This window comes from Leucoraja erinacea, chromosome 1 (assembly GCF_028641065.1).
Source record: "Leucoraja erinacea ecotype New England chromosome 1, Leri_hhj_1, whole genome shotgun sequence".
NCBI classification, from domain to species: domain Eukaryota; kingdom Metazoa; phylum Chordata; class Chondrichthyes; order Rajiformes; family Rajidae; genus Leucoraja; species Leucoraja erinaceus.
Window position 1 is genome coordinate 55,486,018 of NC_073377.1, and position 24,097 is coordinate 55,510,114.

General features: G+C 42.9%; 1 protein-coding gene across 4 annotated transcripts in view; it reads right to left on the minus strand.

The window, feature by feature from the left end:
- Positions 1–22,312, minus strand: part of adamts6 (ADAM metallopeptidase with thrombospondin type 1 motif, 6) — a 281,109-nt gene extending 258,797 nt beyond the window's left edge. For 2 of the 4 annotated variants that reach the window (XM_055635071.1, XM_055635051.1), the window contains exons 1-4: positions 22,165–22,312; positions 15,678–16,033; positions 14,590–14,957; positions 13,410–13,581 (exon numbers count right to left, since the gene is read on the minus strand). In XM_055635071.1, the coding sequence (XP_055491046.1) occupies positions 13,410–13,581; positions 14,590–14,957; positions 15,678–15,774 (637 nt within the window). In that variant the 5' untranslated portion in view covers positions 15,775–16,033; positions 22,165–22,312. Of the gene's footprint in view, positions 1–13,409; positions 13,582–14,589; positions 14,958–15,677; positions 16,034–16,433; positions 19,646–22,164 lie in introns of those variants that run through there. The other 2 variants (XM_055635078.1, XM_055635060.1) reach the window with 2 other exon arrangements.
- Between the last annotated feature and the right edge of the window lie 1,785 nt (positions 22,313–24,097).

Consider the following 24,097-nt stretch of genomic DNA (forward strand, 5'->3'; position numbering starts at 1 on the left):
GCACCTGAGTCCCCGGTCTCTTCCTGTTGGAGGCCGCTCCTCGTTGCGGCCTCAACGACACCTGAGACCCCGACGAGAAAAGGTCGGGTCTCCAGTGCAGGGAGAGATTCACAAAGTTTCCCCCCCCCCCCTCCCACCCCACCCCCACCCCCCCACACACACACCCCGACATAAAATAACAAAAACTACATAAAAACACAGACAAAAATAATAAAAACGCGGACAGGCTGCAGAGGCCGCTGCTGACCAGAGCCGCGCCGCCTACCGCAGCGCCTTTACCACCTCAGGCAATTGAGGAAATTCAGAGTGTCTCCGAGGATCCTCCAGTGCTTCTACGCAGCGGCGGTGGAAAGCATCTTGTCCGGGAACATTACCATATGGTTTGGGAATTGCTCTGCCAAGGACAAGAAGGCTCTGCAGAGAGTAGTGCGTTCGGCCGAACGCACTATGGGAACTTCACTCACCCCCCTGCAGGAACTATACAACAGGAGGTGCAACTCCAGAGCAAACAAAATCATGAGAGACCTCTTCCACCCCTGCAACGGACTGTTCCAGCCGCTACGGTCAGGCAAACACCTCCGTTGCCATGCAGTGAGAACGGAGAGGTTGAGAAGGAGTTTCTTCCCAGAGGCAATTCGGACTGTAAACGCCTTTCTCACCAGGGACTAACTGTACAGAACATTTTTCCTTCTATTATTTATTATGTAAAATAATATGTGTGTTATGATTGTGTTTATAATTTGTTTGGTTGTTTTGTTGTTCCCCGAGCATTGCCACTTTCATTTCACTGCATATCTCGTATGTGTATGTGACAAATAAACTTGACTTGACTTGACTTGACTTGATATAAGAGTGTGAAAATGTCGCCTTAGGCCGCCTAAGGGCATGTAGCCCCGCTAGGGTGACATGAGTGCGAGAGGCGATTCAATGCTGCGGTCACATTTACAAATTCAGGAATTCATTCAACACACTGCATTTCATACAGACATTTATTCTGCAAGAAAAAAAAACTACACTGAAGACTCAAACTCGCGACCGAGGAACTGCCGGGATCAAGGCGCAAACTCACAACCTTGCGGATATGAGCCGAGCACTCTACCACTGAGCCAGCCATTAAAATCTACGCTAAAAATTTTCCATTCCGAAGGCCGACAAATTCCGAATTACAAAAAGTGTCTGGTCCCAAGGCTGTCGGATAAAAGGTTGTGCACCTGTACTACCAATTTCAGTGTGGATTCTAAATCTGTGAATTAGAATACAAAAGAAAGGCAAATCTTTTCTAAACTTAAGTCAGTTTAGATAATGCTTTTAATTATTTGTAATACTTTTTGTTTATATTATTGATTGCAAACATGTTCAATTATTAAAACTAGTTCATATTAATGGTCTGTTTTATATGCCTGAATGACAGGGCATATATTAAAGTTGTTAACATAGAAAAAAGGTGTAGGTGTAGGCCCTTCAAACCAGCACCACTATTCAATATGATCATGGCAGATCATCCAAAATCAGTACCCTGTTCCTGCTATCTCCCCATATCCCTCGATTCCGTTAGCCCTAAGAGCTATATCAGACTCTCTCTTGAATATATCCAGTGAATTGGCCTCCACTGCCTTCTGTGGCAGAGAATTCCTTTTCCTAATCTGACAACATTCAGATAATAATCTGCCTTCCTGTTCTTGCCACCAAAGTGGATAACCTCACATGTATCCACATTATACTGCATCTGCTATGCATCTGCCCACTCACCCTACCTATTGTCACCCTGCAGCCTCATAGCATCCTCCTCGCAGCTCACACGGCCACCCAGCGATGTGTCATCCGCAAACCTGGAGATGTCACATTTAGTTCCTTCGTCTAAATCATTAATATATATTATAAATAACTGGGGTCCGAGCACTGAGCCTTGTGGCACCCCACTAGTCACTGCCTGCCATTCTGAAAAGGACCAGTTAATTCCCACTTTGCTTCCTATCTGCCAACCAGTTCTCTATCCATGTCAAAGCCCTACCTCCAATACCATGCGCTCTAATTTTGCATACTAATCTTATGTGTGGGTCCTTGTAAAAGTTTTTTTTGAAAGTGCAGATACACCACATCCACTGGCTCTCCCTTATCCAAGTATTAATATACTTGGCGGCTTTGCCCAGTGTTGTAGCCTATCGCGCTAGTTCCTGGGTCGGGCCCAAGACCTGTTCCCACTGAGAGCCAGCAAGTAAGTCCTCCACATTAGGACCAACGGGCACAATCATGTTAGGACTGCCAATGGCATTGTCCAGAGAGACCTAGCTCATTAGTTCCTTGACAGTGTACATGCAGATATATAAAATTAGAAGAAGAAATTTTGAAATTTTATGAACAAACAAAAATAAATTCGAAAGTGAAAGAGAAGGGCACAGCTTTGAAACAGCATGCCATTTCCAACTTCCTTCACCACAAGCATCCCTTCCCCACCCGTCACCTTTCCACCACCACTGTCCCATCCCTAAAACGCCAAAGTATAAATTCTACCAACAAAAACTGTAAGTGAAAAATCTGTGGAACACATGTTAGCCACAACAAGTGATGCAGAGACTTTACCTGGAACTTGGCAAGTACTAAACAGTCTGGAACACTTTCTTGGAAACCTACACACCTCCCACACAGATCCAGACTACCTCCCAAGGAGGTTAAGATGGAACCACAAGTTAATAACCTTCTCCCAATTCACCGTAAAGGACAATGAGGCAAACATAGAAAATAGGTACAGGAGTAGGCCATTCGGCCCTTCGAGCCTGCACTGCCATTCAATATGATCATGGCTGATCATCCAACTCAGTATCCTGTACCTGCTTCTCTCCATACCCCCTGATCCCTTTAGCCACAAGGGCCACATCTAAGTCCCTCTTAAATATAGCCAATGAACTGGCCTCAACTACCTTCTGTGGCAGAGGCTTTTTGAAAGTGCAGATATACCACATCCACTGGCTCTCCCTTATCCAAGTATTAATATACTTGGCGGCTTTGCCCAGTGTTGTAGAATGGTGCAGAAAATAGTCAAATCACCTCGACCCCCAAACAATATGCACACCAATCCACAATCTAAATGTGATAATTATTTTCCCTACCAAACCATTTAATGTAGTGATACCAAGAGTTCTAAAATATTTTATCTTGCAAGATGAATATCAGAAGTATTAGTTTAATTTAGTTTAAATACTTTGAACTGATTCTTTGTTAGGCATATCAAATCTGTTTGGATAGCATGCAAAACGATATTCAAGATGCCTCATTACATGTGACACCAACAAACCTAAACCTATTGCACTACCATCTTTGCAAAATAATAGTTACAGTTAGAGACTGAAATTTATAACAATAAATGGAGCCAAATGTAATCAAATTTTGTTTGCAACAGGAAGTTCCGAAGAAGCTGAAACCACAGAAATGTTTAAGAACTGCAGATACCGGTTTAAATCGAAGGTAGACACAAAATGCTATAGTAATTCAGTGGGTGAGGCAGCATAACTGGAGAGAAGGAATGGGTGACTTTTCGGGTTGAGACCCTTCTTCAGACTGAAGAAGGGTCTCAACCCGAAACGTCGCCCATTCCTTCTCTCCAGAGATGTTGCCTCATCCACGGAAATGTTATTATATTAGTTAGCTGCTCTGCAGTTCAGTGTGATTTACTTGGTCAGCAGGAAGAACTTTTCCAAATACCTTGTATGTTCTCTGGAATGGGCAGAATCCCCAGTTGGGAAGTTTTATATTGTGGGTGGAATGTGCCGAATTGACTGAGTATTGGTTTCCTGTTCTATGCTCTTGCACACAGAGATGGCAACTTAATTAGGAATTTACATAAACTAAACATGGAAAACTCTAACTCTATCAAACTGCAATGAAAAAAAGTACATCAAACGAGTCATGATTTTAATTGAAGATATAATAGTAAATACTCACCAATAACAGAAAAAATTCCCATGTGAAAGTGCTTTATTTTAACATTGTTTCCTGAGTTTCTATGTTATATTTCCTTATCTTTCTTTCCAAAAAATATTTTAAGATCTGCATTATTTAGAATATTATATGTAGCATGTACATTGTGCATTAATTGCGCACGTAATTTTGCATCTCTAGTCTCCAAAGCTTTGCATTGCCATGAATGTCATGTCTGGGTTTAATTGTTTAGGTTTATTACTGTCACAAGTATCGAGGTACAGTGAAAAGATATGTTTTGCATGATATCCAATCAGATCAGACAATGTATACATCAATACAATCAACTCAAACCCAAGTACAATAGATGGAGCAAAAGGGAAGATACAGAGTGCAGAAAATAGTTCGCAGCATTGTAGCGTATCAGTTCCAGAGATAAAATATAAATGTCCGCAATGGGGTAGAGAGCTTATGGAAGGACTGTTCAGAAGCTTGACAACAGAGGGGAAGTAGCAAGTGTTACTTAAAATTAGAGAAATTAATATTCATACCGCTGGGTTGTAAGCTGCCCGAGTCTCTAGTTCTAATACCAATTTTACCAACCACACAATAGACAATAGGTGCAGGAGTAGGCCATTCAGCCCTTCGAACAAGCACCGCCAATGTGATCATGGCTGATCATTCCCAATCAGTACCCTGTTCCTGCCTTCTTCCCAAATCCCCTGACTCCGCTATCTTTAAGAACCCTATCTAACTCTCTCTTGAGACACACAAGGGATAGTAAGGCAGGAAGAACCGTAAAGTCCCCTTAACTATATGAATAAATCGTACAGTAGTTGGCACCTCTTCCTTCTCTTAATTAAAAGTTATAAACTTTAACTGACTAAGACCTCAACTTAGTAAAAGGCCAATAAATTCTAACTTTTTGGATTGTCTGATCCTTTTAAGGAACACTGTATTCCTCTCTTCCATCAAAGATGTCTGAAGCATTCTGGTGCATATTATAACATAACATTTTAAGGGTAGTGGTCAAATCAAGAAAACTGCAGAAGACATACGTAGGAAGGGACTGCAGATGCTGGTTTACACCGATAGAAGAAAATGTAAGAGTAACTCAGCGGGACAGGCAGCATCTCTGGAGAGAAGAAATGGTGACGTCACTCATTCCTACTCTCCAGAGATGCTGCCTGTCCCGCTTAGTACCTCAGGCATTTTGTGTCTATCTGCAGAAGACAGGTCCTATGCTTCTTCTTCCTATGGGTCAAGCATTAATTTATATCCCTCCCAAGGCCAAATTGACAAAGTATGCCTTCAACTCTAATATTCTACCTGTCTTGATCCTAATAAAAACAGATGTAAATTAGAATTAACCATTTTGCATAATAACACCACACAAATGTATCCGGTAGGGTTGTTATTAGTTAGTGACAGTAACTAATGAAAGTGGAGCAGTTCAAAATTAATGCCTTGGGGTCTTCCCACAATTTATCTCTAACAGATCAGATGCAAACTTCCCTCATACGAACCTAGAGCTATTCCCATTGTTTTAGATGATATTGCTACTCTCCTTTCTTCAAAGAAAATGCCTAATTTGGAGTGTTTCTCGTATTCGCTGAACTTGTTTGTGAAAAGGATTAACTGGCTTTGATTTCACTGAGTGGTTGGGAGATCAAAGAACATAATTCTTCAGTCTGTGGGAGATGAGAAGGCAAACATTTCCATGGTAATGAGGATTCATTCTTGGGACACTCAGCAAATTTCCTAATTACCCACAAGGCAGAATTTTTTAAAGAGTCACAATGAACAAAGACACTCAAATATGGGTGCCAAACCTCTATAATCCAAATGCAATAATATTTGTACACTCTGGGCAGGTGCCACATTATAGAATGTCCTGTGATGAAACATCTGGGAATAACATTTTACAAAACCTTCAACTAGGCAAAAGCATAAAATAATGAATATCAAATGGCTGCTTTCTTATAAACTGCACCTATTTTTTCTTCCCAAGGAAGTCATGTGCGTGTTCGCATACCGTATGCTTTATACAGCTATGTTGAAAAAGTGACTAGATGTACAACAAAATGCAGTTGAAAAGCCTATTTGAAAATTTTGAGGAACTCCATTTATATGCAAAACTCCATTAAATGTTTTGAAGTTTTTGATCCCTGTGTGAAAATGTTAGTTTCAATGACAGTAACCCAATATCTGAGAATTAATCACAACCACCTAACATTCTAACCCTAACCAACAACTTCTAACCCATCCCTCCCTCACACACCAACTGCTCAACCTCCTGTTGCAAGCCACGTACAGGTGACATTTTGAGTGTATGGATGTCCGTGCATGTAGGAGGAAAGAATCAACTGGCATCAGTTTGAAGAAGGGTCTCGACCCAAAACATCACCTATTCCTTCGCTTCATAGATGCTGCCTCACCCACTGAGTTTCTCCAGCATTTTTGTCTACCTTCGATTTTTCCAACATCTGCAGTTCTTTCTTAAACAACTAGCAATATTTAGTCTCTCTCCAACTGCTCCCAACACTGTACATTTGTCAAAGTACATGTCAAAGCAAATTTAACATAATCTTCTCACTCCATCGTAGTCCAAATCATGTACCATTTTTAAGACACGTATGCTACAAAATATGCTTTAGTCTAATATCTTTCAACTTGCAATGAAGCAAAAATAACTTCTGGGTTGGAATCTGATGTTTTTCTGGATGCCAGTGTGAAAAGGTAAAATAAAACCTTTTTACATTATTGAATTTTACCTCAGGTGGAGTAAAGCTCTATTATACTCTCAAGCTAGTTTCAATAAACAAAGACCATTCAAACAAAGAACCTGAAGTAAATCATCAACTTCTCAAGCCTTTTGCACCTTTTAATTAAACCACAGCTTGATCTGTGGGCCTTAGCTCTATTTACCTGCCCTTGTTACACATCCTTTAATGCTCTTACACAATCTGTTTCTATTAATTATAGTCTTGAAATTTTAAATTCATCCAGGATCAAAATTTTCGTGGGGGCAAAAGTTACAGATTCTCGCAACACTTTGCATGTTGAGATACTTGCTGGCATTGCACCTAATTGGGTTGTGTCTAGTTACAAGATACAAGATACAAGATACATGTTCCGGTGGGCGGCGCGACTCTCGTCAGCAGCGGCCTCTGCAGTCTGTCCGCGTTTTATTATTTTTTGTCTATGTTTTTATGTAGTTTTTGTTATTTTTTGTTGGGGTGTCTGTGTGGGGGGGGTGGGAGGGGGGGGGGGGGGGAACTTTTTAAATCTCTCCCTGCACGGGAGACCCGACCTTTTCTCGTCGGGTTTCCGTTATCGTTGGGGCTGCAACGAGGAGCGGCCTCCAACAGGAAGAGACCGGGGACTCTGGTGCCGACGACTCACCGTCGCCGTCGCGGGGCTGGCCGAGTCCGGAGCGGGTGGAGCGGTGGAGGAGCGCTGCTGCTGCTGCTGCTGCGGCCCGACCGGAGAGTCGGAGGCGTCAACGGCAGGTCTGTGGACGGCGGCACCGGGAGCCCGCGGGTCCCTGGAGGGAGACCGCTTTTCAGGGCTCTCGCAACGGCGACTTCCCCCGCCCGAGTTGCGGGGTTGAAGAGCTCCTGGAGCGGGGCCTACATCACTGCCCCGCGCGGCTTGGAATGGCCGCGGGACTCTGCGAGCGCACGCCGGGGGCTCTAACATCAAGAGCCCGGTGTGCGACCTCGCACCACCCAGCGTGGCTTTGATGGCCGCGGGACAAGGGGTCCAAATGACAATTAAATGTATCTTGTATCTTGTACGATGCAACGTTTATATTCTGCCAATATCAGACAAAATGCATATCACACAGTGCACAAGAATAAATGTGCAGTAACTTAGCGGGACAGGCAGCATCTTTGGAGAGAAGGAATGGGTGAAGCTTCGGGTCGATACCCATCTTCCGACGTCTGAAGAAAAAGAATGGGTGATGTTTTGGGATGAGCCCCTTTTTCAGACCTCTGAAGATGGGTCTCGACCCGAAACATCACCCATTCCTTCACTCCAAAGATGCTTACTGTCCCGATGAATTACTCCAGCATTTTGTGCCTATCTTTGGTTAAAACCAGCATCTGCAGTTCCTTCCTACACAGTAAATGTACAGTATTCTCTTCATCCCACAATCCAAATGGCAGTTTAAAGCAAGCTGATTCTGTATTTATTAGCCTCCAAATATGAGTGAAGCACAATTTTCACAATTAATTTTGAAAATATTCTCAGTCATCCTTGAGTCGGTGGTAGCTGCATCAAATGGCTGTAGGTTGAAGCCTCACTTCAAATGCCCCAGCACATGGTTAAGGGTTCAGCTCAGTGATAGTGAAATATTGCACCATTTTTTGGATGAGACGTTTGGGTCAACAAAATAATTTCAAGAAATACACTGAACTAGAAAATTATCCTGGTGTTCCAGCTAACATATTTTCCAAACAACACCATTAAAGAATGTTGTTTTAAATAACATCTCATTGCTACCTTTGGGACCTTGCTGAACACAAATTGGCTGAAATATCTGCCTACTTCAACACTTTATTGGCTGTAAATTGTTTCAGAACAAATGCATCATATGAAGAAAACAATTCTCTTTCCATTTTTTTAAACAAATACCCAATAAAAAGTGCTGGAAATACACATCAGTTGTTTAATTATCCATAAGATGAGTCAATCTTGATCCAGAGCAGTGATGTGATAGGATTATCAGAAATACTAACTTATTTGTCTTTCAGACTTTTGAAAATTAAATGAGTAGCTTTACATTTCATTTCATAGAATCATAGAGTGATACAGTGTGGAAACAGGCCCTTCGGCCCAACTTGCCCACAGTGGCCAACATGTCCCAGCTACACCAGTGGGCCATATCCCTCCAAACCTGTCCCATTCATGTACTGTCTGACTGTTTCTTAAACATTAACATGGTGTGTGTGTGTGTGTGTGTGTGTGTGTGTGTGTGTGTGTGTGTGTGTGTGTGTGTGTGTGTGTGTGTGTGTGTGTGTGTGTGTGTGTGTGTGTGTGTGTGTGTGTGTGTGTGTGTGTGTGTGTTTTAATTAGTCAAGTATAAGTAACATTGATTATTATTGTCTTTTGTGTTTTCCAATTAACCAATTATAAATATCATATATTATTTATTTAAAGTTTCTTCATAATCAAAATAAATTCCTGGTCCCAGTTTAGGCTCAAAATGTAGTCAACAAAGAAAATTACTATGACCGATTAAGTTTATATTAAAGTACTCAATATTGTGGCCATTCAAATATCAATTAACTATCAGATTACCCCTCCACCAATAATTGCACTAAAATCTGACCAGTACGGCAAATAACATAATCAATGCCTCATTTTTCAGACCATGTTTGTTCGTGCACTACAGATTGCACCCGGCTACTAATATCTGAAAGGTATTGAATTATACAGCACAAAACAGTCCCTTGGGCACTAATTATCCTTGCCAACCGGTAGACTGGCTATTTCATATATCCTTCGTGTACCTGGACCTGCTCAATCTAAGGAACATTGCACGGAATCCCATACTGGGTTCTCCAGCCCAACGACTGATGTCTCGCCAAACCCATGCTCCCCTGTCTGTCTCCCAGCAGCTGTTGCAGCCACAAGTTCGTTCCCCGCCTGCGGTTCAGAAACAACTACAATTTAAACGTGACCCGCAGAAGCGGTTCTTCGACAAGTCCAGCAAGCCACTTAAACCTCTTGCACGTAGACAAGTGGTTCGTCTGCAAACCGACAAGGGCCATGCATGCCTGGGACACATCCACAGCCCTGCCAAAGAACCACGATCATACCTGGTCGAAGTGGACGGAGTCATCTACAGACGTAATCGTCAACACATCCTTCCGGTGAAGGAACCGCGTCCAGCGATTCCATATCCCGATGCCCCGTGTCTTGTGCTCCCTCCCACAGTCGGTCCCGCGCCCCCACCACCAACCGTCGTTCCTACCGCGTTCTCTCCGCGTCGTTTGGTGCCTGGCTCGCCTATCTCGTCTCCCACTCCCCACTCCCATCCCCGGTATCGTCTAGAGCGAAAGGAGGCGAGGCGGTCTCACACCACACACGGGCCGGACGGGTTTGCAGGCCACCCGTTAGATATGGCGGTTTTGTGTAACTTTGCAAATGTATTCTTAACATTCTGCTTATATTGCTTAGCCACCGATGTTTCTTTATTTCTACAAGAAGAGATGTAGATTGTCTATTTCATACTAGTCAATTATAGTGCTTGTTAATAGTAGCTACAGGCACGGAAATGAAAATATGGGAGGGACCGGGGGACACAATTTCTTGGCGACCGCCCGCGCATGCACACATTCACACGAGGCTTCAGACGTGGGCCCTGTGAACGGTAATTACAGCTCAATCCAGCGCTGAATGCAGCTAAACTCTGCCTGTCATGCTGGGTTAACTTACAGCCCCGCCTGGACTGATGGGACACCAGCCTGGAGTCATGGAGCTAGCGCTGCTTCTCCGTGCTGGCTGTAAGCCTGGACCATATTTCCTGCAAGTCCAGGCAGGGCTGTAGGTTAACCTGGCGGGACAGGCAAAGTTGAGCTGGGTTTAGCGCTGCTTCTCTGCGCTGGCTGTGGGCCTGGGGGTACCGCTCCTGCCTGACTCCCGACGTCTCTGGCCACCCCCGGGCACGGGGGGCGCTCTCGGGTGGGGACGGGGTTGGTCCAGTGGTGGTTCGGCAACTATTGCAGCGCCGGAGAGCCGAGATTGATCCTGCCTGCGGATGAGGCGCAGGTCTGTGTCCATGGCTGCCGAGAGTGTTTTGACACGTCTCCCTCCTCCAATCACTGTTCGCTATCCTGTCCTCCACCTCCCCACTTCCACCTCTGACTGACACCTCGCTCCTCCAATGATCGCGCTGAATCATCATGTCCCGCGCCCATTGCCTCCTGACCTACGCCTCTCTCGTCTAATCGGCGCCCTCAATCAGCAGTCCCACCCCGACTGTCTCGCGGAAAGCAGAGATTTCACAAGGTTTTAAAATCCGGATTAGAAAAAATGGGGGGGGGAAATTATCCCCCACATCTCAAAACAGAGCGGGGACGTGTCCCCCCTGGCCCGCCCCCCCCCCCCCCCCCCCCCCCCCCGGGATTTCCGTCTCTGAGTAGCTCCGCCTGGTATGTACTTTTATAATATCGAGAAGTCGCTTATACTAGTTCGTTGCAGTAGCAGCTCGGAGCTGTAACGTCTGCAGATCCAATGTATAAGTGATTTAATAAATATGTGTTGTATCTTAATGTGTGTTCGAGTTAAATCATTACACAACCTTTTACCCATCTACACTATTCCCATTTGCCCACATTAAGATCCCCTCCAAATGTTAAGGCGGTACTAACTAAAGCCGTTATGAAATTCGTATGATCTTCCACTAATTCAGCATACATATGTAGAATAAATATTTCAATTTATGGATGATAAACAATTGACAACTTACTAAAAAATGGACATATTGCTACTGCAAAACCTTGATAAAAATGTATTTGATGAAAATAGCATCTTTCCTATCTTAAATTATCCCCAAGCACGTTATAGACAATAATACGTTTAAAGCACAGCTATCACCACAATGTTGAAAACAAGCAACTTTTATATATCCGCAAAAGTAGCCATGACCAAATAGCAGCTACATATTTTGTCACAATGTTCTTATCTACCTTGCAATAGAATTATTTAAAATAAACTATTTTATTTCATTTTTCATTCAGATAGATTCTTCAGTAAGTGTTGATTGTGATGGATCACTCCTACCCAAAACCCATTCCAATCTCCTTAGTCTATTCAGCTCTTCACTGACAGAACACTGATTGCATCTGCACCTTACCTTCGGTTATTTCTACTAATAATCTCATAATTACCTTCTCCTGTTACCCTAAATTTTCTCACCAAACATCATTTCTTAGCATCTTTCACTCCCCGTATTCCCAGACTGTTCTTTGTTATACTTACTCTACCATAAGAGTCATGCAGCGATAGAGTCACGAAGCACGGAAACGGGCCCTTCAACCCAACTCACCTCTGCCTACCAAGATGCTCTATCTAAGCTAGTCCCATTTGCCCGCATGTGGCCCACATCCCTCTAAACCGTTCCTATCTATATACTTATTCAAAGATCTTTTAACTATTGTTATAGTACCTGCCTCAACTATCTCCTATAGCAACGCAATCTATATGCCTACTACCCTCTGAGTGAAAATGTTGCCAATCAGGCTCATATTAAATCTTGCCCGGAACCTTAAACCTATAATTAGTTTTTGATTCTCCTACTCTGGATAAAATACTCTGTATATATATTCATCCTATCTATTACCCTTGTTATTTTACAAATCACTATAAGATCACCCTTCAGCCTTTACGCATCAAGGAATAAAGTCCGAGCGTGCCCTACTTCTCTAAATAGCTCAGGCACTGAAGTGCTGGCAACACCTTCACAAATCTTCTCTCGACCCTTTCCAGCTTAATGACATCCTTCCTATAGCATGGCGATCAAAAATGGACACAGTACTCCAAATGCAGCCTCATCAACATCTTGTACAACCGTAACATAACGTCTCAATTTCTATACGCAATACCCTGACTGATAAAGGCCAATGTACCGAAGGTATTCTTTACAACCCCATCTAAGTGTGACCCCTCTTTCAGGGAACTATGTGCCTGTATTCACTCTACAATGTTTCCAGGGCACTACCGTTACACTTAATTTGTCATTCCTCAGCCCAGTTGCCCAGGATCAAGATCCTGCTGTAATATTTGGTTAACCGTCTTCACTGTCTACAATACCACTGACTTTAGTGTCATCTACAAATTTACTAATCATGCCATGTTCATTCTCATCCAAGTTGTTGATCTCAACCATCTGCCATGGCAAACAATGGGGGAAATTATTTTGTTTAGTTATGCAAGGCCTTGAACGTCATAAAGCAGCCCGAGTGATTCATACTAAACTGGCGCAACATCACTTTGTCATGTATCTAACAATTTCCAGCCGGTCCATTTTGGAGGCAATGATTAAGTTATAAATGCCAGTTTAGTTACTGAGGATAAATCCAGAAAAGTGCAGCACTTCCCAAGTACTTTGTAATGATGCCAGTATAGCCTTTTGGCTCACAGCTCTAGAATGAGACTTGAATCTACAAACTTCCATCCCAGAGTTGAGAGTAGTAATCAACACCACATTACTTTGAGCATCTTCCAGCACCATGTGGCTAGGAGCATTCTAAAACCTCTCAAACAACAAATTTATCTCCGTCATCATCAAGTGCATTAAAATAATCCACTACAATATATCAAAAGCAATGAAAAAAAAGTCATAAAGCTTTTGCACCGCATTAGAAATTAACCATGTGGGTTTGTCAGTTTTGCAGCTTCATAGATCTACACACTGAGCACTCATTTCATAAGAAGGAAACTGATGACATTTATATAATATGTTACAATGTCAAGTAAATTACCTGGAACGCCACACTTTGACATGTTGGTATGATGTCTTGGTCGAATGGAGGAACGCTTGTAAACAACATGAGGGTGGCCTTTGCCATATGTAAAGTCACTGTTATAGTCCATAGATATATTCTGTAATGGCTCAATGAAATACTGATCCTCTTCTGTTACAATAACACCATGCTTCGGAAAACAAAACAAATTATCATTACTGCATTAGGGCCAAAAGATCAAACCAAAACATTCCTAGAATAGAAATGTACCTGAACTGTGCACATTATGTTTTCCAAACTTTGAACTTGTATTTTAAGATTAAATAACAAAATTATTCATTATATATTTGCAACAATTACTTGGCAATATTATCTAAAAAGGTAAAATAATCATCTGAATAATTAAAAGCTCCATTTTCTTTCAATACATTGCTTTTGTGGGTCACTTTGTTATTCCTCTGGATATTTTTGCGGTGGGGTTACACTGCAATTCTCTGGTTGTTAATCATTCTTCAAACAGTTTTCTTCCAAAAATGGGGATTCCAGTATATTTTAGTACTTTTAAGTAAATCTACCAACTAGGCATTTGCAAAAGTAATTTACATCTAAACCAAATTCAAAACCAAAGAAAAGGTAGTTAAATTGCTTTAAAAAAGAGTCACCATCTATGCAACAAAACTATGGGGTTTATATTCCTTGTAAGTTAGCAGAAGCATATTGTTCCCTTACAGTGGCTATCTCTGTTATGGGAAGATAAACATAACTTGTAAACACGAAACAAGAAGCTAGTTAAGTTTCTAAATAATGCCATTCTCACAATAGCACAAATAAATAAATAGTTTAATTAAACTATGGGAACTGCGTGAAGTATTTTACAGAAAACTCTACTTTGGAACGCTGCACGGGACTTTCGATATTCTACGTGCTTCTGAATAACATTCCGTCTGCAGAGGCCAGTGAAAGGGTCCTGCCTCTTTAAGAGCTGGCTACCCTTCCCACTGCGGTGGATCATATGCAAATTAGCCATGTGCATCCTACAGCGGGACAGCTGCTTGAGTTTCCACTCCTGCAACTATTATGTCGGTGCAGTTCAAATTTCAGGCAGATGCTGATAACAGTTTATACTTTACAAAACAAAATAAAGAGAGGATTAAAACAACATCCCAAATTGGAAAATCAAGCTGAATGTTCTACTCACCAGGCCATTGCAGTTGCTTAAAGCCACTTGTGTAGTGCTGTGCTCATGTTTTACATATCCCACGTAATAGCAGTTATCAATAAAATCGTGTTTCCATTGTGGACCATCAATCCCCCAATATTCTACGATAAAATGTCTGGAGATTAATTTAGTGTTTAAACTTAAGTTTAAATGAAAGTGCTTTCCATAGGCGGACAGCCTGTAAAATAATTTAGTATCGGTTGGATCTCGGGGTGGAACATCCGAACTTCTCCTTCGCCTCGAATGCTTATAGTTGTTCCCGCTGCTGTCGTTCAGGAAATCTCCGTTATGGTCCACTCGGACAGGAACCGTTAGCTGATAATGTTCAAGGTAAGAAAGGAATTCCTCTTTGAAATCACAAGATGGAAAGATGCAGGAAACAGGCGTGGAAGGAAAAAAAAGGACATGACAAAGTACCACTAAAATCGGAGTCAAAATTCATTCCAGCTAAATTAAAGGGAAGTGGCTATCAAGTATTTTCAAAACAGCAGCGATGCTAAACTAAGCAATATCATTTTACAATCCAACATTAATAGAATATGTGTAAACATCTTAAGTACATTAAATTCAGAGATGACCAAATCACCAGACATGCAAGAAATAGTCCGCAGTACCATTCCGTGAAAAGTGTCACCCAGTAACAACTTGTAAACTGCAAGATCTGGTACAAATCTACCGTGAACACATCAAATGCAATATGCGGATTCTGCCAATATCGGTAACGCAAGTTTATGCACATTTCTGTCATATACAAAGCATTAAACCTGGACCTCGTTTGCTTTGGATTATATGAGCTATCTTCTGCCAATCCTGGCTTGCATACTTTATATATAACGGGGCTGTCATCGGAAGGGCTCATCCAAAGCCAATCACACCCAATGCAGCGCAATAGGCTTAATGTTTAAACCGTGCTGTCGCAATCGGTCAAACGTTGTTGTGTCTGAGACAAATATAGTTGCGAGAATGAATGTGGCCCAACAATAGCCAATGGGAGGCAAACTGTGCTTTAAATCGTGGTGATGTGGCGCTACTCTACGGTGTATGCGGTCATGCTGAGATTATCCTACCTTGAGAACTGTAAGAAAGCCTTGTGTCACTGTCAAATTCCGAAGCGGCCATGACTAGGCTCAAAATCCAAGTCACCGTCTTCCACAAAATTTCCATAATTCAGTGAACCAAAAGCTGTGTGTGGCTACCTTTGCGCTAGACGGTTTCTTCGACTCCAGAAGCGCACCGTGACAAACCCATGGGGTCCGTGCTGCTGCTGCTGCTGCTGTTGCGGCGGCGATGGTGGCGGTGGCGGTGGCTGCGGCGCCTCAGCGCCGAATGGCCTGGCGGCCCCTGCACCAGCCCGCGTGCCCGCTCATCGCCGCGCCCTAAGCCAGGCAGCCGCAAAGCGCCAGACCCTCAGTCATCCGCCTGCCTGCAGAGAGGGGGAGAAACACACACCATTAGTCCGCTGCCTCTCCACTTGTACCTGGCGAGCCAGCAAGCAAACAATTTACTTTAATCAGGTTGCAAATAGATTTCATTTAATTGCAAATAGGTTTCATTTCACTGTTTGTTTAAAATAAAATATAAAATGAAATCAATGAATGCACCGTAACTGCTGACAACGTGATGTTGCAGAGGGCTGGACTGCAGAGCACATGAGGGTGGGAATGCATATACCTCCCTCTCAAAAGCCCCGGGTTTGCTGACTTCCAAACAAAGCCCCTGGCAGAGTTGACATCTAAACATCCGATTTCTAGCCAGAAGGAGCGGTATGACTTGTGTGCCTTTCTAATCTAAAGGAAAAGTCGTCAGCCTAGGCAGCGAACTACCTCGTTCTTCCGAGCACTCCTGTCTGACTTCCCAGCGAATCCAAAAGCTTTTTTCTGCAATTAAAAGTCCCAGAGCCGCGTTTTCCCCAAGCTCGTCGGCTTCCCTGGTAACCCCGAGTCCGACCTCAATGGTCCAACAGACAAGGAAGCAACATGAAGCGAATGAAAGGTGGAACATCGGGTGGAGAAGCCGAGGCCACCACCGGCCCCTCCTCGCTTGTTGCTAGGCGGAGCCTGCTTATCGCCAACCATCTGCTTCACGTTAACTGCCTCCATGTATAGGTAGGTTTATTATTATTATTGTCACGTGTTCCGAGCTACAGGGAAAAGCATTGTTTTGCATGCCATCCAATCAAATCAGACAACACTACACATAAATACCACCAAACCATGGGAGAATGGGAATAAAATAGAGAGAAGGTGTAGGCAGATGTGAAGAACTAAAATGGAAAGGAGCAGGGGAGTTGGAATGGAAAGGGTGATCAAGGAGGGGGTGGTTGGGAGGATGAAGAGATTAAGAGGGGGGGGGGTTACAGCTAGGAGGGAGGTGAGATGTAAGAGAGAAGGAATTAGGAGAATCTGGAATTAGGAGGGCTTAAATCAAGAAACAGTTTGGTGTGGAGGGGAAAGGCTGGAGCATCAGACAGGATGGAGGTTGGACGGGAGGGGGGCGAGGAGAGAGAAAGACAATTAGCCAGTACATAGATGGTGGTGGATACAAGATGAACAGGATTAATTTGGAGGGTGAGGGAAAGTTAGAAAGGGTAGGTTGGAGAAAGGATTGGAGAGAGGAATGAAAAGTGAAGGAAACAAGAAGATAAGAATCAAAGGCAGAGGCAACTGGGAAGATGGGAAAGGGGGGGGGGGGGAGTTGGCAGTGACATAGGGATAATGGATGGATAAGGTGGAAAAGAAAAAAGGGGAGTGAGCGGATGGCACAAGACAGAACAGAACAATGTGAAGAAAATAGAGTAAAAGGAGGAAGGGTAAGCAGAAAGTTTGGTAAAAGTTTGAAGGAGGGGGTTTGGAAACAGAAGAGAGCAAAGAAAGCAAGGCAATGTGCAAGGAGAGGATGGAATGAACAGAGAGTAGAAAGAGTCCAATGCATAGAACCTGGGTTGGAAGACAGGGGAAGATGAACAAATAGAAATATCATCTTGAGTGGGGGAACAGAATGATGAGTGGAGAACAGAAATTGAGAACATTGGAGAGTGGGGGAGGGGGATGGAGAAAGGCTTGGACAATAGAATAACACCACAGATTAGGAGGATGAGAAGTTTACATATCCCTCTTCTATACTCCCATTCTCTCCCTACACACCATCATTTTTCTGCAAATCCCTCACCTATCCTCCTTTCAACTCTCACATATCTATCCAATATTCAGCTTTTTAAAAAAAAATATAGTACCTTAAAGGACACTAGTGATAGGGGTCATGTTTTACATGGTCTTTTTCCAATTTTCTACTATGCCAGTTTTTTACAACTCAGCACTCATCCTTGCTTCTCTGCCCAAGCCATGTGCTTCCACCCCACCAGCATTCACATTTGAAAGATCATTCTTTACCATCACAAAACACATCTTCCTATTTCCTTCCAATATTCCAAATACCTGAAAAAGTAACAACAACTGCAGATGAAATCTGAGATGAAAATACTGGAAATACTCATCTGGCCAGGTAGCCATTGTGGAAAGAGAGGTTTTCTTTGATGAAAAGTCATCAACGTGAAATGTCAGCTATTTCTCTCTTCACAACACAGCCTGATCAGCTGAGAATTTCCAGCATTTTATGCTGTTATCCCAAGGGACCATTACCTCCTTAACTTCCTGAATCACGAGTAGTACAACTTCTTCCTACAGCACCCTCCTGTGCCAACATAGAAGTTGCAACATTCCTCTTAATTTCCTCCTTCCCACATCCAAAGCTTTTTCAGGTGAACTCATACATATTTCATTTTAGCATACTGTACTTGCTGGTCAAAACTTGGTCTCTTCTATTTTGAGGAGACAAAATGAAAATTAACTGATCACTTTTATGGCAAGCTTAGTTCAAACCACCTGGTCTCTTCCAAATTCCATGTCCTTCGTGCTTAGTTCTCTGTGCTGATCCATTGATGTTCACTATAAGCTTTAGTACTGCACCTCTTCTGTCCACTGGGCCTATTATATCCTTCCAGACTCAAGTGTGATTTAGCTATTCCATTTACATTTTCCTTTCAGGTTCTCAACTTATTTATCCAGACTATTATCATCCTTATTACCGTTTAAACTCTCATGTCTTTCAACCTATCATGAACATTCTGTCTCACTTCCTTCAGTCATTAGCATCTTACAACTTGCTTTATCTCTTTATCTCCAGCCCTGATGAAATATCATTGGACTAAATTGTTAACCATGTGTTTCCTTCCACAAATACAACATGATCTGTTGAAACTTTCCATCATTTTCTGTTTTTATTGGGAGAGTAAATGTGTGAGCAGTGGGATCAGTCAACAATAGGGGACAGAGAAGCTAATGGAGGGGATCACTTGAAAGCATATGACAAAGCAAAAAAGACTGTGGGAAGTAATGAATGAACAATAGGGGTGGTTAAAGGGGAGGGGAAATCTGTTTAAGGAAATGGAGTGCAATTGTGAAACTGCAACAAAGAAAAACAGTAAGTACCAAAGAATAAAAGGGAGAGAAGAGAACCCATTCAGAATATCAGGGGAATTTTTGGACCAAGAAGAACAACAGCAAGGCAACAGGTTCATTCAGGTTAGAACAAAGGACAGGTGAAAATGGAAAAGGATAGGAACATGGGAGGACAAGGGGAATAACGCTAAAGCAAAACAACATGGAGAAGGAATAAATGGTATAGGAAAAGTAGCAAAGGATTGAGGAAAATATATGCCCAGAGCTTTAGAGCAGCACCAGGAGAACAGAAATATCAAGGAAACCATGAACAAATGTGAAACACAAAAGGACACAAAGTGCTGGAGTAACTGTGGCAGCTTCTCTGGCGATGATGGATAGGTAACGTTTCAGGTCCAGTCCCTTCTTCAGGCCAGTATGACGAAGGTTTGAAACTTGAAATGTTACCTAATTGCGTTCTCCAGAGATGCTAGCGGACCTGCTAAGTTAAGCCCCTGTCCCACGTAGGAGACCTAAACAGCAACCTCTGGTGACCTTGCCCGCCACCCAAGGTTTCCATCACTGGAGGTTTTGGTCACTCTCCCTAATGGTCGAAAGTGGTTTCCGCGTTGTCGAGGCTTCATCTAGGTTGCTGCTATTTTTTTCATGTTTAAAACCGGCCTCGGCTAAAAATAGTTTGCCGTTTAAAAAATCGATATTTTTTTTTTGTCGCAGGTCTAGTCGAAGCCGGTTTTCTTCATTGTCGAGGAAGGTTTTCAAAATATGCGTGGTAGGAGGTTGCAGGTCACCTTGATTTTTTTTTGAGTGGCGGGCAAGGTCACCAGAGGTTGCTGTTTAGGTCTCCTAAGTGGGACAGGGGCTTTACTCCAGCACTTTGTGTCTTTTTATTTATTAACCAGCATCTGCAGTTCCTGTCTCAGCAGACGTGGAACTTTGGATAGTGGAACGGGCCAGCCGCTCACCAGCACAAAGCCAGCCCAGTGCAACAGGCAAAGGACACCTCAGGACGATACTGGCAGATTCCAGGGACTGAACGAGAGAGAGAGAGATGTCTGCGGAGATTTTGATTAGGTCCACTAGGGGAAGACGACGGGGGTGGTGAGATTCAGCAGCATCTCGCGGTGAATGGAAGCGGGAGAATAAATAATTCGCAAAGTCTGAAAATCAAAACAAAAATAGCAGATGCTAGAAATCACAAAGTCAAAACCTAGAGTCCTAGAAACATTCAACAAGTCGGGCAGCGTCTGTGGAAAGAGAGAGGTGAGGTTGCAGATTGTGCCGAGTAGTCTTCCGCCTGAAACCTTAACTCTCATTTCCTTTCGGCGGATGCTGCCTGGTCTGCGGAGCACTGGCAGAGAGAGACTCGCACTCACCAGACCTGGCATGAAGCCTGGGCTCAATTCCGCATGATCCATATTTAAAGTCACATATTTTTGAAAATGATCGAGGCGGGGCATGGGAGGAGGGGCAACTTCTACTGACAGAATATCTAGATCACACCTCATTGGCACATCATAACAGCTGATGCTTAGGATGAAACTGCAACCGAGTTGCAAATCAGTGCGGGAGTGTTGGTTCGTGGTCGTCAACGTCAAAATCACAACGGATTTTAAGAAATTAGGAATGGATTATGGAGTGAATAGTTTATCTACAAACGCCCGTTGCTCTTGATTGGTAAACCATTTATCGCCTACCGCTTGTAGGGACTGGGGATCAAGAATAACAGTTAACGCTGACCAAACCAACACAATAGACTCGTGGGGTCACAGAATCATCCTATTATCCAAATAGACATGCACACTGGAAACCCTCGCTCCCACCCTCGCCCTTCCCGAAATATGAAACGTGAACATAATTTGAGATTTAAGATGAGAGCGCACCATAAACTTACAGAGAGAAGCGGTGGTACAAGTGGCATGCGGGGGTTGCTATGGAGTGAAGGGGGAGGGGCAATGGCCGATGCAGAGGATATAAAGTCTGCGGTTCCCCGCTGAAAAGCAGTTGTAGAGCTGCTCCTGCCTGGTATTGAATGATTACCATTACGGTGAAGAGATTGTTTTTAAAGTCCCGCAACTTGCATAAGTATTCAGCACAATAAGAAAATTACTTTCTTCTTTCATATTAAAAAAAAACCCACAAATGACCCCGATGTAAGAAAAAGCAGGATATTAGCTTTTTATCAAATTTGGGACGGAAATCACACCACGGCCAGACTCTGGAAAGAAAACCAAACTTTGCAGACGTCACCACAGCAAGGTTTGGCTTGATAACCTGTACTGTGTTTCTTGCGTAGTGCCAAGTTTTCCAGGAGCTGTCAGATTTCTGCTGGACAATCCCATTTTTTTTCCTCAGTGAAGGAGCTACGAAAAGGCTAGACACTACAAAAACACAGCGCACAGCTGGTCTCCAACGTCGGCGGTTCAGCGTCAAAAATGAGAGAAAGTTATAACATTTCAAACATAAGGGGAACAGGAATAGGCTCCATACGGTCGATATAAAGTAACATTCAGCAGCCCATTCCCAGACAGCAGCACAAATCTATTTGGATAAAACGCGTGTGTGACCCAGACAAGTTGGCATTTGGCCCAAATACATTACACCGGCAGCTCAAGTGAAAATAAGTGTCTTTGCAACAATGAAAGAGCTGGAAAGACTATACCTTCTTGCACACTTTCCAGCATTATTTCAGTTTTAAATACATAATTGGATATTTGCTTTACCCTTCCCACATTCGATTAATTGGATGGAGGCATCCTTAAAAGGAACCCTCATACACCACGCGAGGTACAGATTAAATCAAATAACACCACTTTGCACAGCGCTCGTTGCTCTCCTGAACCCATACGCGAAATTTAGCCATCCTATTTAAAATGCACCAGGAGGTAATCTGCCAAATTAGGGCTTCAAACATATAATCACAAGACAAAATTAAACGATTTCTTTAGTGCAGTTCACTTCACCCAAAAAGTGAAAGAATTGAAAATGTTTCAGTGTCCAAACCCATTAATTTACAATGCAACTCGCAGTGAGCTTCAGCAGTAAATCAACACTTTAAGATAAACAAAGGGGTCTGAAAAATTGTACTAATAGCCTTTACCGTTTTCATCTTCATTCTGGGAAGGTTTTAAGTGCAGCTTTCAAACAATAGACCGTGCACACTGGCGATCCGCACCAACCAATTCTACTCTCTCGAAACCACAAGTTATTTTCATCCAGAACAGAATCCTGCAGTTTGGAGGGGGTGGAGGGAGGTAGGGGGTGGAGGGGGTGGGGGGCGGGGGGAGATTACTGAAGTTACTGACTTGGCAGAAACTGGGATGCAATCAGCTACCACCAAGCAACATAGATTTTTTTTCCCCCACTGACTCCTCTCCCGGGCAGCTGAGTTCGTACAAAGCTCTATGGGACAGTTGCAAAAGCAAAGGCAGGCAGGCAGGCAATACAACAAAGTATTTAAAACAGCACGATCTGGCTACCGGCCTTCAGCCAAGTTTAGACTTGCAATCTGGCAATCCGGTGTGAGCGCCACAGCGTACTTACGTCAGTGAAAAAATGCACAAGCACTTTTTTTTTCCACGGCCCGGTTTTGCGCGCATGTGCTGCGCATCACGTGAAGGGGAGGGGGACGGAGGGGTCCAGTCAGGGTGGAACTGGCATCGGGGAGTCCAGCCCAAAGCAATCTTCAAAAAAAAAGATCTGCACTCTCACAGTGAAGTAAGAAAAGAGCGAGTGTCCAGCTCGCGTCCCTCTCCTTTTTAATAGTAACAGTGCATGGAACTTTGCTGACTAAGGGTATTGCTCTTCTTCAGTTCAACATGGGGAAACAAAGCACCCGTCGGAAACGCACCGTCAACTTAGCAGTAATTTTATGGAGGGGAGTATGTGAGATTGCTATTCGTCTAGAGATTATCATTGGCATCGTTTCCTTGTTGTGAAAGTGTCCCCCATTAGGATTATGTTTTGTCTTCAATTTTGGGTGCATCAAGTTAATCTATTATAGTTTAGATCTGTAAAATAAAGCTCAACAGCATTCAATGGTAGAATTCAAGCAGCGTTGTCATTCGTCACAAAAGCTCTTGACTTGCATGACTTACATTAGAATGGATTGAAAGTTGAGTTAAGTTGTTACCTCCCAGTATTAGTGCTTTGATAAACTCTAAACAACCCCAAACCATTACAGCATTTTTAAGTTGGACTTTTACACAGCGGTGATATAATTAGCTCGCTCTCTCGTAATTTATATCGTACAGAATAATATCTGCGTTTATTAATAGGAGAGCGGTTAAACGATTGCCTCGATATATCACCTGCCAAAAACGCAGCATTTACGCTCATTTTACAAGGAAGCCGCTCAAAAATTAGGAAGGAATTGCTTAGATCCTCTATCCTTTTTTAAATATAACCTAAGGTGGAGGGATTTGCACTCTTTTAAGGACGTCTAGCACGAACCGAATTTGCGCATTCCACACTGACACCCAGTACATGGCTGGGTAAGTTGCAGTCTCTCGCAACTATTGTTGAGTTCCAAAACGCGAATTACTGACAGGAAGCTGGATTGGTCGATATTGTGCGACATGCTGGGTGTAAATCAGGTCTGCCCTTCCCGTTCTAATTGACTGCAATATCAAAGAACCCGCGCAAATGAAATGTCTCACAAACTTGGCAGAAAGTTCAATCGAGCTGTGGTGTACTTCTGGTTTACAATTGAAGGTTAAAACGACATTGTGCAATTACAGCGTGCAGATCCCGAAAGATAGATTTGAAAATAAAAATAAATGGTGAAACATAACATGGATGTTCTTCTCAGCATCACTATAAGTTTAGATTTAACTTTAAAAAAAACACGAAATAAATGAGTAAAGGCAGACTGCTGATTTTAGCCATTGTAATCTAACCATTTCGAAGAAGTATTCACGAACAGATTGTGTACTTAATTGGATTGGTTCCAGTTAATACACAGTATCCAACACCTTTAAATAGACATAAGCATTAAAGTGGGCGGTACATGGGAGCACCAGTAGTTGTGTAGG